Source organism: Schistocerca cancellata, chromosome 11 (genome assembly GCF_023864275.1).
Source record: "Schistocerca cancellata isolate TAMUIC-IGC-003103 chromosome 11, iqSchCanc2.1, whole genome shotgun sequence".
Lineage (NCBI taxonomy): Eukaryota > Metazoa > Arthropoda > Insecta > Orthoptera > Acrididae > Schistocerca > Schistocerca cancellata.
In genome coordinates, this window is record NC_064636.1 from 104531117 (window position 1) to 104547090 (window position 15974).

The 15974-nt window shown below is 42.4% G+C and overlaps 1 protein-coding gene across 1 annotated transcript in view; it reads right to left on the reverse strand.

The window, feature by feature from the left end:
• Positions 1 to 15974, reverse strand: part of LOC126108286 (uncharacterized) — a 365566-nt gene that overhangs the window by 25390 nt on the left and 324202 nt on the right. Inside the window, exons 18-21 of the mRNA XM_049913510.1 lie at positions 12502 to 12806; positions 9468 to 9526; positions 5631 to 5686; positions 884 to 1136 (exon numbers count right to left, since the gene is read on the reverse strand). Of these exons, the coding sequence (XP_049769467.1) occupies positions 884 to 1136; positions 5631 to 5686; positions 9468 to 9526; positions 12502 to 12806 (673 nt within the window). The remainder of the gene's footprint in view (positions 1 to 883; positions 1137 to 5630; positions 5687 to 9467; positions 9527 to 12501; positions 12807 to 15974) is intronic.

Sequence of the window (15974 nt, forward strand, 5' to 3'; positions counted from 1 at the left end):
CCTCGGTTTGCAGATATGGGCAGAGTTTAAACAGATGTCACTCAAAGAAGGAAAAATTAAATTTCTAATCCTCGTTTACAGCACACCATTTCTTCCAAATGTATTACTTCAAAATACATCATCTGCCTGCAGCTCTCTCACTGGCTGCACAACACAAACAGTTGACACGTCACCTTTCACTCACATCACACCTCACGGCAAGTGCCGACAACATTTCTGCACAAAACCTAAGTACACCACTGGCCCTATACTAAACTTTTACTCCTCGGTCAGCCCGTGACGGTACCGGATACCTACATGTACACAACAGTCACCTCCAGTTTGCACAGGTGGTAATCTGGACACGTGTCAAATTCGGCAGCTCTGTGCTGTGTCACAGGTGTTTCAGAGGCACCTTTCAACAAGGTGTCACAAGATCGCACCTCACCCGTGCCACCCCGGCCGTCGATTCGACTGGCACGTCCTCCATCCTCCAGGTCCCTCACCGTACGGGGTACGTCCGTTCACGGGTTGCCGACAGTCCGGCACACCACACTCACCGACCGCCACAGCTGACGTACTGCGGAATGGGGTCGAAGCGGCACACGAAGGACCTGCGTGTGCCACCCGAGCTAAGTACGATTCGGTGCTCGGCCAGGTCAGAAAAGTCGTCGCTGCCAGAGGTGACAGCTCCGTGCATTAAGGTTTACACCCAGCATACCCCTGCACCGCCAACAAATTTCATCGCTTATTCTTCTTACTGCGCATAAAATTTTGTTACTCGTCTCTCTCGCCAGTGTCGCGGCTTCGACAGTTGCCCGCGTACCTGTGAAAATAGGGTACTCCCGGAACGTGCCGGGTCAGAACGGCACAGAGATCGGACGACCGCCAGCTGCCACCTCACCTGAGTGTGAGCGCCGCCCACGCGGTAGTCGCTGTCCACCTTGAGCGAGACGGCCCGGTCGCGCGGCCGTTCGCCCCAAGAGGCGAAGCTGATTGCCGGCGGCCGGTACGGCTGCGGCTGGGGCTGGGGCTTCGTGCCGACTTCCGTGACCCGAGCCTCTCCCGCCGTCTTCCGCGAGTCTTCCGGCGACCGCTCCGACTGCGGTACTGCTGCCGAGGCGTCTGCCGTTGCACCCGATCCTTCACTGCTGCTACTGAAATCCAAAATCATTTTGTGTTATTCTTTTAATGCTGTAGCTTTGAAGCTGCAGCTACAAATTGTCAAGAAACTACAGTCTTTGTTACAGTGCTGTTTTAAAAAAGACATGCAGCCCCAATATACCAGGTGATCAATAAGTCAGTACAAATTTGAAAACTAAATAAATCACGGAATAATGTAGAGGTACAAATTGACACGTGTGCTTGGAATGGACATGGGGTTTTATGAGAACAAAAAAAAAAAATACGAAAGTTCAAAAATGTCTGACAGATGGCGCTTCATCTGATCAGAATAGCAATAATTACCATAATAAAGTAAGACAGGAAATGCTCAATATGTCCACCATCATTCCTCAACTATAGCAGTAGTCTGGGAATAATGTTGTGAACAGCACTGTAAAGCATGTCCGGAGTTATGGTGAGGAATTGGTGTCGGATGTTGTCTTTCAGCATTCCTAGAGATGTCGGTCGATCACGATACACTTGCGACTTCAGGTAACCCCAAAGCCAATAATCGCACGCACTGAGGTCTGGGGACCCGGGAGGCCAAGCATGGCGAAAGTGGCGGCTGAGCACACGATCACCACCAAACGATGCGCGCAAGAGATCTTTCACGCGTCTAACAGTATGGGGTGGAGCGCCCATCCTGCACAAACATTGTACATTCCAGCAGGTGTTTAATTGGCCAGGCTGGGAATAATGAGATTCTGTAACATATCAGCTTATCTCTCACCAGTCACGGTAGCAGCTACTGACGTGTTGCTGTCCAGCGCCATCTGTCGGAAATTTTGTGAACTTTGTATAAATTTTTTTTTTAATAAAACCCCAAGTCATTCCAAGCATGTGTGTCAATTTTTACCTCTCTATCTACATTATTCCGTGGTTTATTAATTTATACTGACTTTTTGATCACCCGGTACTTCTACTAATCTTTATATGCCGTATTAATGTATAATAACAGAGAATTTCTGGCCAATACTTACAGTCATGGAGTTGAAATGTTATGTGCTGCTGACACACACACACACACACACACACACACACACACACACACACACACACACACACACACAGAGAAGTATTCGACACAATCACAGCTTTCAGAACTAATAGCTCCCTCCTCAAGGAGGGAACAGGAATAAGTTTGGGACAGTTAAAAATTAAGGGCAGGTTGCTCACACCTCACCTATCACACGGACAAGTGTGGACTACGAATTGATCTTCCCAATAATTCAAATAGTAAGTAAATTAGAATGATACATCTTATCGGCTGACAGAAACAAAGATTTTTACATATATAAATTAGGGCAAGACAACAGAAAATTAACTAAGTCCATGAGTAGTATGCTCCACAAAGGACAAATATTCAACTATGGATTGCAACACACTGAAAAAAAAAAAAAAAAATTTGCGTGCGCGCGTGTGGTAGGGGGGGAGGGGGGGGGGGGGAGCCACCACACACACAGTAATTATTCCATTCCATCCCCCACCCCCCGTCCCCAGCCAGCCCCTCCTCTTCTCACACACACACACACACACACACACACACACACACAAGATGGTCAATAGTCCTCTCATCAACCCCAAATACAGAGGCAATTCAGGAATATTTCTGAGTATTTTGGTACAAGGGATTCCTGAAGGGATTCATGCAGCTAAATATCTGTACTGCACTGAAAATATCTGCACAGGAGTGCAAATGTCAATGGTACGTGCCGTGTGTCTTCTACATCACAGTCCTTTTGATTGGGTCCAAGTTCTGTTTCATTACTCTGTGTTTCATGTTGTACATTTTGGTGACTCCATATTACAGTCTCTCACATGCTCCGAAGGTGCAGCGAGATCCGAGTTACGTGTGTTGATACATGATGCGGACCTGAGACTTCACAGATAACAGAAGCATGCAGACGTCTAAATCACACATCCTTTCTCCTGGAAACTCTTATTTGCTGTACTTACAATGTCTCGATATATGTCATATTCGAAACTCCACTTACGCATATACTAACAGTCGCTCACACAGTTGCAGATGCCACGATGTATGCTGAGAAAAATGGCAACAGAAGAAGCACAGAAAATATGCTTCTAACAGTGACAACAGTTCTTAAAAACATGCCACAACATACAATAATTAAGGTAGTATGAAAGTATCCTCAGAAACTGTATTTCAAAAAACAAGAAGTAAAAACGTAATAATGTGTTACAGTGTTCGCATAACTATGCTAATTTCTGCACGTTTTAGATTTAAAGAACCCACTGATGATGGCGATATTTGTCACTGAAACTATTTTGGGAAATAAGTAAGTAAACAATAACAAAGCGTTTTGCATCAAAGAGGACTCACAATTCCCACATTATTGTTTTCTATGCAAACACGGACCCAATCGTAGAGTTCCAAGAGAAAGTTACTATAACATACTTCCGTCGGTCACGTACCACAGTGGTAGAGCCTTTGCATAATGGGAGGATGATGATGCAGTCATCAGCTTTTAAGGAATGCTTAGTCTGGAGTTCTGGAAAGGATAGATTAGGGCTATGTTGTAGGGACCTGAGGAAGGATTGTGAAGCAATGCTGGATGTGGGGAACTCTTGGAAGCCTTGCGAGGAATGATTTTCAGATAGTGGTGGATACGGTAAAATTGGGATCATGGTCAGAACTTTGTCTCGGTAATGAAGAAGTTTTCAGTACTTATTTCAACAACCGTACGATGGGGTTGTGGATGGAATTGTCCCATTGTCACCATAAATTGGTGATAGAAAAGCAAGGAGTATCAGTTATTTATTGCATCATTGTCATTATCAAACCCAGAGTGAGAATCAGCACAACAAAAAACCAGTCAAAGTTGCAAATTTCACTTTTTTTTTTAATTGAATCAATGACTAGTTTCGGGCCGGGACCCATTTTCAATACAGATAATCAGTATTCTCCGTAACTGTTTGTGTGCACATTTGTGACACAGTTTTTGCATTTTCAGAAGTACCAATTTGACTATTTGTTACAATGATCTGAAAATGGGTACCAGCCAAAAACTAGTCATCAAGTAAATTTTTTTTTAAAAAAAGTGAAACTTGCAATTTTGACCAGTTTTTTTGATGTACTGATTAACAGAAGTAGCTGACCTACAATTATTGCACCACACTGGAAATTCGTATCGAGCAAGAAGTTAAAAATCTCAGTTATTTATTTTTTAAACTGTGCACCACATTGTCTGATCTAATCCTTATTTTCTGTATTTCTTTGCTCCTTCAATGACTTTGTGCTTTGCTACGCTTATATCTACCTTATTATACTGTTATTTATTTGCTATCACTGTGCTAGCAACCCAAAAACTAATTCTTATATACACTGTTATTGCTAGATAGCTTTCATTTACAAGATGGAATGGAAAAGTTTATAGGTTGTTATGTACATAGAGGCTGCTGTTGTAACACTGCTGTTTTAACACATCCAACCTAACTCGATATGACATGAATTGTCAAGTGCAACGTTTCACCAGCACAAGTACAGGAGCTCGCTCCATTTCCACAGAAGCAAACCATATAAATAATACTTGTAAATAATAGATTTCAGCTATCAGTCATCCTTTGGAATTTTTATTGGCAGATCTAGATTTCAGCTAGAAACTAGCCATTCTCAATGCTAAGAATACAACAGATACATAGTTAGATGATGTCATAAAAAAGTTGCAATTAATGGCTTATTTCAAGTGGTTTATCACTGTCATTTTTTATCAATGCATGTAATGCCTGGCATTACATGCATTGATCAAAAATGATAGTGGTATGGCTTAATGGATCGTGCAGCCACATCTCGATCCCTGAGTCAACAGATGGGGACGTTTGTAAGACAACACACATCTGCACGAACAGTTCGACAAAGTTTGCCTGGCATTAAATGCATTGATCAAAAATGATAGTGATATGTAATACATAAACCATATGAGATAAGCCATTAATTGCAACCTTTTTATGACATCATCCAACTATGTACCTGTTGTGTTCTTAACATTGAGAATGGCTAGTTTCTAGCTGAAATCTAGATCTGCCAATAAAAATTCCAAAGGACGACTGATAGCTGAAATCTATTATTTACAAGTAAAAATAACAGTCACTGCGTGCGACAGCCTCTGAATGGAGGGTAACCTGATAAACAAAATAATAATTATACGATTACTCTAAAACAAGCCACTAGTCACTTAACCAAAAACTTTTGGTGGCATAGTTCGGGTCTGTCCCGTATACATTTAGCGATGCAAGATTTAGTCTGGGAGAAGCGACGTACGAATCGGCTCTTATCGGAATGCAGATTTCGTAGTCCCACAAACAGGGCTCTCTGCAAATCTCGTCTCTCTCGTAACGTCTCATGACGCTGTGGACACTTTCCTCACACTCTCGAGCTGAGTAAACGAACTTGTTACGAGGAGGAGTCCGATTATCGCTCTAATCTGCCTGCAGCGAGCAACTGGCAGGCTGTGGTGTACGCTGCTCACCTGGACGGCTCCCGCTCTGGTGTCGTCTTCAGCTGGGGTAGTATGCTGCGCAGCACCTGCAACAACAAACGTGAACTGTGAGGATTGCCAGGAAAAAACACGAGAGCTCTTCTGTCTAATGTGAAGCAGTCAGGAAACTCTTCACACAAACCTACCCCTCCCTCTCTCTGCCACCTTTTATTGATACTTAAAAGACAGAAGTAAATTTTTCAAACTTAATAAATATTCCTCTACTTCCCATACTGATAAATAATATGAAACTGCAGCCTATACCGAATAGGAATCGTCTGGGCTTCCAGAAGCGAGTGAACTTCAGTACGGCAACTCCGAGTAAGAGCATTCTGTCCGAACCGAGTAAAGCCGAATGTTGCCGACCACCGAGTAGGAAGTTATCGGAATTATCACGAGAATGGTCGTACTGACATCATTAACTGAGGATTCTTCCACCACAAATCCTACAAAGGAGGGGACACACGGCACTCACAAATAGCGCACAACAGTGACAGGATCGCATCTGAATTGTCCGATAAGAGGAACAATTCCTAAACCATCTATCTACACCTAACCTGTAATTGAAAAGATCTTTCCAAAACACTGGGGATTTTAACTGCTCCGTGTGAACACATTTACCAGTCAGTTGTACATATCAAAAATAATAATAGTAATTACTGCACGAACAGCTCTGTCCATGACAGAGCTAGTAGACTAAACTTGCACTTACGAAGAAAAAATGAACATAAAACTCAAAACAGGATTTTCTAAGAAGAAATAAAAGTGTACAATGAATTACGAAAAGAGATTAAAGAAAATGCAAAAACACACTTATTTTAAAAGGCAGCTAAAAAGTACCTGTTATGCAATACATTTTGCACACTGAAGGATTACTAAGATAAAACATAGTATGGGTTTGGTTAAAAAAAATTACACAAATAAATAATAACAACAATTATAAAACATCCAACATTCCACATAACACCTTCACGCTAAGTATTGTAAACAAGGAGTAAATCTAATGATTGTGTCTAACTAGAAGTCTGTAATTGTACGTGTATTCGAATTAGCTTATTTTAAATTGGTCTAACTTGTAAATACTTTGACATGTCCTATATTCTTGTAAAAAGATATATACAGATGAAGAAAGCTACTGCTGCTACTACCACTACTAGTCTGTAAACCACTGTGAGGTGCAGGGCAGAGGGTATGTCCCACTGTACCAGTTATTGGGGTTACTTCCCATTACATTCACATATGGAGCACAGGAAGAATGACTGTCTAAACGTCCCTGTGCACGCTGAATTATTCTGATCTTATTTTCACGGTTCCTATCTGAGTGATATGTAGGAGATTATAGTATATTCCTAATGTCACCATTTAAAGCCGGCCACTCACAACATCCAGTCCATATTCTAGCTCTACCCATACTTGGAGCAACATGGATATGTTGGATTTTGTGAGAAATTCCAAAGGTGCCCACCCAGTTGGCCGTGCGGTCTAACGGACGGCTTTCCGGGCGGGAAGGAGCACCAGTCCCCGGCCCGAATCCGCCCGGTGGATTTGTGTCGAGGTCCGGTGAGCCGGCCAGTCTGTGGATGGTCTTTAGGCGGTTTTCCATCTGCCTCGGCAAATGCAGACTGGTTCCCCATATTCTGCCTCAGTTACACTCCATGTACGCGTACACCACCATTACTCTACCAAGCAAACACAGGGGTTACAATTGTCTGGTGTGAGACGTTCCCTGGAGGTCCACCGGGGGCCGAACCGCACAATAACCCTGGGTCCACTGTGGGGCGGTGGAGGGGTAAAGAGGACTGCAGTAGTAGTCGTGAGGTTGTGGACCACTGCAGCTGCATCGGGGATTGAGCCTCTCCATCGTTTCTAGGTCCCCAGTTAACATAACATAACTCCAAAGGTACAAAAACTCTGAGTGATAGTGTCACATAAGCCAAACATTGTGTATACCTTAACTAGTTTGGATGCTACAATACATTTAAGCTGTATTTGTACCTTTTGGGGCACTCTGTATACAGGGAGATTCACAAAAATATACAAATATTTTAATATGTTATTCTACAAGTAAAACTAAAGAAAAGAGTTCATATAAACATAGGTCGACAAATGTTTAGTTACGGAGTTACGGCTGATAAAAGATTTTGCCTTAAATTTAACAACTTCACTAATATGAAGCCATTGCAAAACTGTACGAGGTTAAAGTAAAGCACGACTTCCATTTATTCTGTTGTTATTGACCTGGTGAATCTAACAAAACATGTCCCAGACGTGTATCTGCAGTAGTTTTCCAGAACATCCAGAGAAGCAAATTTGAAAGGCATCCCTATTTTATAGATAATCTACAAACTACAACAGTTACTATATAGTTTCACTTAAATACACTAATGTTATTATGTTCTTTCACTGAACAATACAGAAAAATAACTCATTTCAAGATTAGGAAACAACTGAAACAACTCACTAAGGGTTGTCAATAATGACATAAACGTTTCTACATTCTTAATGAAAAGTAAACAAATTTACTTGTATAATAATCTTTGCTTCTCTGTATGTTCTGGAAAACTACTACACATACAGGTCTGGGACACGTTTTATTAGATTCACCAGACCAACAACAACAAAATAAGCAGAAATTTTGCTTTACTTTAACCTCGTTCAGTTTTGCAATGGCTTCATATTAGTGAAGTTGCTAAATTTCAGGAAAAATCTTTTATTTGCTGTAACTCCGTAACTAAACATTTGCAGACCTATGTTTATATGAACTTTTTTCTTTATTTTTACTTGAAGAACAACATATTAAAATATTTGCATATCTTCATGAATCACCCTGTATATTGTTGTCATGAGAGGAAGAGGGGGGGGGGGGGTCAATAAAAATTACGACTGAAAATTGGTTCGCAAGTACTGAAAGGTTGAGAAATGCAAGCCTAAATCGTAGCTAAAGCAGGTGACAGACTTTGGTTCATTGGTAGAATACCTGGGAAATGCAAACAGTCCACAAACAAGACTGCTTACAAATCACTCGTGCGGTCCATCCTAGAATGTGGCTCACGAGTGTTTGACCCGTACCAAATACGACTAACAGAGGGTATTGAATGTATAGAAAGAAGGGTGGCACAAATGGTCACAGGTCTGTTTGACACGCACAAAGCAGTGACTGAGGTACTGAGGAAACTGAACACGCAGACACAAATTCTACTGATTAAGCCTGCTTATAAAGTTGCAAAAACCAGTTTTAAATGACGAATCTAGGAATATAATAGAGCCCTCGTGTGCAACTACCACAGGATTTGTGAGAACAAGCTTAGGCCAATTACAGCATTCACAATGGACATTTAAACTGCTTTTCTCCCTTAAGTCCATATGTGAATGGAATTAGAAGAAGCTCTAATTACTGGTAGCATGGCAAGTACCCACTGCCACGCTCTCCACAGTGGTTTGCAGACTATCGATGTAGATGTATGTGTGCATGGGGGGGGAGGAGGGTGGGCGTGTGCCCGTGTTGTTTTGGTAACTACATACTGAGAGGCTTGGAGTGAGTGAATGCTGCCACTGAAACACATGCTGTCCCCCCTCAGTGACTAACAAGGGGATTTGTTGCTTTAATGTTACCATCTGGATGGACAGATCTCAGCTGAGTACCACACGCTCTCTTTTGAGGTGGCCCGGTGGAGAGGTTTGGAGTAAGTCCAGAATGCGACCACACAGTCTGGCAATTAGGATTTGTTCCACTCCAACCGTCCTCTTTGAGCCACCAAATGAACATTGTTACACAACCGAGAATTTAAAAAACATACAGACTAAACGAGGAACAAATATTTTCCGCACCTGCACCGATTGCAGCTGAGACGAGCCACTGTCCTCCTCATTGGTAGACTCCGCAGCACCTGCAAACGGAAGACACAGAACGTTCACAAATGAAGTTAGCAGCAGAAATTTCATTCCTGAAAGGAAAGAAGGCTAACAGGTACAAGAGATATTGTTCTAGAGTAGGTGTGTCCTACCCACAGCCCGCATGTGGCCCGAAGCAAGTATCAACGCACCCCAAGAAGTCAGAATCTGTCATCACACAACCGGTAAAAATAATAATAAAAATAATATAATTCCATCAAATTCCATTTGTGTAAAGTTATGATAAATTGAATATTTTCAATCTGAAATTCCCACCACACAATGCCATTCTCTCATTGGTCCATCCCATATATATATATATATCTCTCTCTCTCTCTCTCTCTCTCTCTCTCTCTCTCTCTCTCTCCCTCCCCCCCCCCCCCCCTTCCCAAGTGCTTATTGCTAACATTAAGTATATTATGTGCAGCTCAAAAACACTTTTCTTCTTACAATGTGGTCCAGGTAAGCTCAGAGGTTGGTCACTCCCATTCTAGATAGTCATCCAGTTCCATCAACTGATGCTATGTCTGCAGTACCAACAGTGTTACAAGTGACGGGTAAAATGTACACAGTCGGAAGAAAGTTTAATGGCAACAGAATCTTAGGCCAGTCCTATGTGACCAGTTCTTTGGTCAGCTGATGTTACTCGGCTACCAAAATCTGTACGCATCGCACCGTTGTAAATTTGGGGAGAAATGCACACTGGCATGACCAATTTACGAATCGGTTGGGTGTGGAATATGGATGATGGGGGAAGGCAGAAGTGAAATGCTTGGAAGCGTTTGACATGCAGTGTTGCAGGATAATGTTGAAGATCAGATGAACTGATTGAGTAAGAAATAAGGGCACCTTATAGACTGACCCTCTTAAATTTCTCCACGGTTTTGATATGGTCTTTAGTTCGAACACGGTTTGATGGACCTCTCCCCACTATCCTGTGCAAGCCTCTTCATCTCCGAATAACAATTGCAGCCTACATCCAATTGAAACCGATTACTGACTTCTCTCATTCTCCCTCTGCTACTTTTAACCCCCACACTTCCCTCCAACCGACAATTCCTCAATGTCTCAGAATGTCTCCTACTGACCGACCCCTTCTTTTAATCAAGTTATGTCCCAAATTTCCTTTATCCCCATTTCTACTGGGTACCATCTCATTATTTACATGATCTACCCATCTAATCTTTGGCATTCTTCTGTGGCACCACATTTCAAAAGCTTCTAGTCTCATCCAAACTGCTTATTGCCATTCCACTTCCATACAAGGCTATTCTCCAGACAAATGCCTTCAGGACAGGCTTCCTAAAGCTTCAACTATGGCACCCATACCAGGGGGCAAAGGGGCCATGCCCCCTCCCTTCCACCAGCTCTCAGGGAAAGGGAAAAAATATTATGTAATCAAGTGTTTTTCTTTCAAGAAAATCATTGAAAAGTCATTATTACGTAGGTTTTTAACAGGTTTGGAACTGGAACTTTTTCATGACAATTTACAAGTCACCATTTGTATATCAAAATATTAAAAATAATTCACCCCCCCCCCTCCCTGGTTTGTTGCCCCCAACTTCTACGAACTATCATATGGGCACTCTTGCATTTCAACTTACATTTCACATTAACACATTCCTCTTCTTCAGAATGCTTTTTTTCCATCCCATGATTTAATCAGACTACTTTCGATTACCCTTGTTTCACTTTCTTTAGCGCTCTACTATATCCTCCTAGATACTGGCAATTGCATTCAACTGTTCTTCCAAGTTATTTGCTGTCTGTGACAGAATTACGTCATCACTAGCAAATCTCAAAGTTCTTATTTCTCCTCCCTGAACTTTTAACTCCTTCTCCAAAGTTTTCATTGGTTTCCTTTACAGCCTGCCTCAACGTACAGATTAAACAACATTGGAAACAGGCTACAACCCTCTGAACCACTGCTTCCCTAAAGTGCCCTTCAATTCTTATAAGTGCTGTCTGGTTTTTGTACAATTTGTATCTAATGTTTCATTCCCTGTATTTTACCCCTGCTACCTTCAGAAATTATTCCAGTCAAACTTCTCAAAAGCTTTCTCTAAGTCTATAATAGCTATAAACATAAATATGCCGTTCTTTACCGTACCTTCTAAGATTATTCGTAGGGTCAGTACAGCCTCGTATGTTTCAAAATTGCTCCGCAACCCAAACCGAACTTCCCCAAGGTCTGCTTCCACCAGATTTTTTTTTTTTGTTTGGTTCTGTAAATAATTAATGCCAGCATTTTGAAAGCATGACAAAGTGATAGCTCAATAATATTCACACCTGTTAGCACGTGCTTCCTTTCAAACTAGAATTATTGTATTCTTCTGTAAGTCTGAAGGTACTTCCCCCATTTCACATTGGACACCAGGTAGAAAAGTTCTGTCATAGCTGACTCTCTCACCGATATCTGTCATCTACTCGAGGGGCATTGTTTCAGCTAACTTGTTTACCTGTCTTTTCATCGTGCCTAACTGGGACTCAATATCTCCGCTATGTGGTAAGTAGCAATCTATTGTCAATACTCCTAAAGAAACAGATGTCCTTCACTGATCTTCAAATGCTGTATTTATAAAGAAAATTGGAGATGGCCAATCTCTAGAGATACAGGATAGTCGGGCACAGATTACGAAATGAGTCGTCGTCAAAAATCAGTCCGAGGGATGGTAAAGAGAATGCGATGTAAACACAATCCTAGATACGAGTGTACAAGATGTGTCGTAATTATGTGGGGCACAGTACTGGTGCTGGGTAGGAGTGCAGAATCTGGAAACCCAGGTGAAGGCAAGGAGAATCTGGGAAACTGGGTAGATATGGAGAATTTGGGAACCCGTACAGATGTGCGGCACCTCTACATCTTCCTAGGAACAGGTAACACCGGCATCCCAGCAGGTGTGATGGATCTGGGATACCCGTGTACGCGTCGGGAATCTCGGGAACCCTGGTAGGTGCGAGAGTGCCGTACCTCTGGTGCGTGCTTCTTCCCGCGCAGCTACGTCCTGCAGCGCCGCGTACACATTCGAGACGGACCGCTTCACCCCCGGAGCGTGAGACCCGCCGCGCTGCTGCTCCGCGTGGCTGCCCCGCCGAGAAGATGCGGCGGAGGAGCTGCAGGCGGAGCCGGAGCCGCCGACGGAGTTCGACCTCGACACCTGCGAGGGCCGCCTCTCGCCACTGGCGCCCGCGACCGACGACGGCGCCGTTACCGCGGACACGCGGCTCGCTGTCGCGTCCTCCGCTTCTGCAAATATCTTGTCCGGGTCGATCTCTCTGAAAATGGAAATGCCCGACGTGAATATCGGTCGGTTTCTACAGCTTTTAACCTACGTCATACAGTCACTCAAAAAATCCTACCTTTCCTTGCAAGTGGCTTGCAAGTGGCTGGATGTTAAAAAAGCTCTGGGTATCTCCAGGAACCGAAAAGCCGCTTATAATAATTTACTGATATTTTATTCAAGTGGTACAGTTATAAAACTTTCTTGTCCAGTTTTTGTGCAGAACAAGATAGTGTTAGCTTTGCAGAAATAATTGTGTCTGTATTAATAGCATTAATAGCATTTTCCAAAATTGTAGGTACACCACACTGCCTCAGGTCTGAAATTTCACAGTTGTTGTTGACTTACTTTTTTATTCTAATATTTGGAACAAAATGCACATTATTAGTTTTCACCAGTCAGTAGCTAACGTAAAGTCACACGACTGGTAATTTTTATCTGGGCTTTTGCACTCGTGTAATACGTCTTCCTGATTATTAGTCCAATTTTCTTAAGATAGACAATACGTCTTATCTAAATAGCAGCTTCAAAGTGAAACATGGAAGTGAACTGTGTACTGAAGAGTGTAGTAAAACCTTTGAGATCAGTGAGCTGCATCCACATATTTATGTCACAAACTGCACATTATCCCAACAAAAACAACAACAAAAACTTTTTTCTGTACTTCTACTAAATTTACACATCTAGAAAGTTCCCTGAATAATTACAAGCACAACTACATACAGAACAGGAAACGCTGGACTGATTCAAATCAGGAGGAAATTTTTCTATACATTTTTCTCATTTCTGCACAAATTGCAAGAACTGGACAACAACAGTTCTACATCTACACCTACATATATTCCAGCCTTCCATCATGCATAGGGTATCAACACCAGTTTTGATTTATTAGTAGGTATTGGAAAATGTAGCATCTACTTTTGTCAAAATTCATGTGTCTTTTTAGCAAAATTTGAGTTTTTTTATTTATTTATTTATTTATTTATTTTGGCTCTCTCTCTCTCTCTCTCTCCCTCTCTCTCTCTCTCTCTCTCTCTCTCTCACACGCAAGTGATTAGATGCACTAATTTAAATTGTTGCCACGCTACATGAGTGAAGACAAACAAAGCCTTAGCTCTTTGAAACTGTCAGTTAGAAAAAATGCTGAATGGGAACTTTTTGACTGGAATGTCTGCTTTTGCAAAAACTCTAACACCTTTTTCTTCCAAAATGCTGTTTGTTGTCTTCACTTGGCTGTATTTAAGTTTTCAAAAACGAGTTTCTGTGTAGAAGTGACAGCATTTTCCCACTGGTGAACTGAATGCATTCATAGCTGTGGGACCCACACTTGACAATACACAGATAGAATTGACAAGACTGCTGAAGTAGAACCATATGTACGGTAACTATATTTTGACGTTTTGGGTAGAATTTCAGCAGTCAAAAAACCATTACAGATTTTGTTTTCCAACCACTATACTGCAGAGTGGAAACTCTTTAGGCTACAGTGGCAGATGGTCGCAAGCGTAAACAAACTAGAATTTTGAATGACGGGGGTACAGGAGTCCCACCTCTCCCCCTCACAGGGCAGCAGCCTACTGCAGAACTGGGATGCTGCCACAGGGCAATCTCCTCTAGTGTTGTAAGGTAGGTACTCCAAATCTGTGACAGACCAGAATCGGTAGCACTTATTTCAAATTAGAAAAGAAAACAACAAGCAATGCACAACACAACACAACACAACACATTCAGAGACAGTTACCACGCAATTACCTGCCAAAGTTATCACAGTATTGTTAACGCCACACGGAATTAGCCGAGCGGTCTAAGGCACTGCAGTCGTGGACTGTGCAGCTGGTCCTGGCGGAGGTTCGAGTCCTCCCTCGGGCGTGGGGGTGTGTGTGTGTGTGTAATGATAATTAGATGGACACCCTAGCTGCAAACAGGCATCGATATACTTCACTGGAGACATGTTGTAATGAGTATAATGGGCAAACATCTGTTAGGCGCACTACGAATGTAGTGGTGTGGACACGTTGGGAATGTGGGTCCCACGGGGAGCGTGCAAGGGATAAGTCCCTGCAGGCGTACTATTCTCTGTGCCCTCGGTGGCTCAGATGGACAGAATGTCTGCCATGTAAGCAGGAGATCCCGGGTTCGAGTCCCGGTCGGGGCAAACATTTTCGACATGTCCCCAATTAAGTATATCAATGCCTGTTTGCAGCTAGGGTGTCCATCTAATTATCATTTCATTCAAGTAATGCTGCGTAGTCATCGACGGCAACTGTTCTTTCGGAAACAGATACTACCATTATATATGGGTGTGTGTGTTTGTCCTTAGGATAATTTAGGTTAAGTAGTGTGTACGCTTAGGGACTGATGACCTTAGCAGTTAAGTCGCATAAGATTTCACACACATTTGAACATTTCAGTATTGTTAAGGACGTAGTTCTCACCCAACCTCTGGCGATACTTGTTGCAACCACAGTTCAAAACATTCACCACCTAATTTGCTACGTTAAAAATGTGCACATGATATAATCCTTTGAGCTTTAGCTAAGAAACATACCTATTTCCTTGTTATAAAATGCTAGGTTCCACGGCTGAGTACTAGGTCGCATTATGCAGAGTGTGTCTTAATCAGACCATTCGTTCCATCCACAATTGGCACGACAGCAGATCACTGAGCGCATCGATATGTTACGACACGCATAAATTTTTATTTTCCAAACAGGTTCCTATGAATATCATCTTTCCAAATTTGTCTTCACCAGATGATGTACATCTGCACTTTACTCTGCAAACCATAATGAAGTACACGGCAGAGGGTACATCCCATTGTACCACTTATTAGGGATTCTTCCTGTTCTATTCACATACGCAGAGCGGGAAGAATGATTGATTGAATGAATGCCTCTGTGCCTCCAGTAATTATTCTAATCTTATTCTCACAATCCCTACACGAGCGATACGTAGGGGACTGCAATATATTCCTCGAGTCAACATTTAAAGCTGGTTCTGGGAACTTGATTAATCGACTTTCTCTGGTTACTTTATGTCTATCTTCAAGAGACTTTCAGTTCAGTTCCTTCAGTATCTCTGCAACGCTCTCCCGCGGATCAAACAAACCTGTGACCGTTCGTTCTGCCCTTCTCTATACACATTCAATGTCACCCGTTAGTCC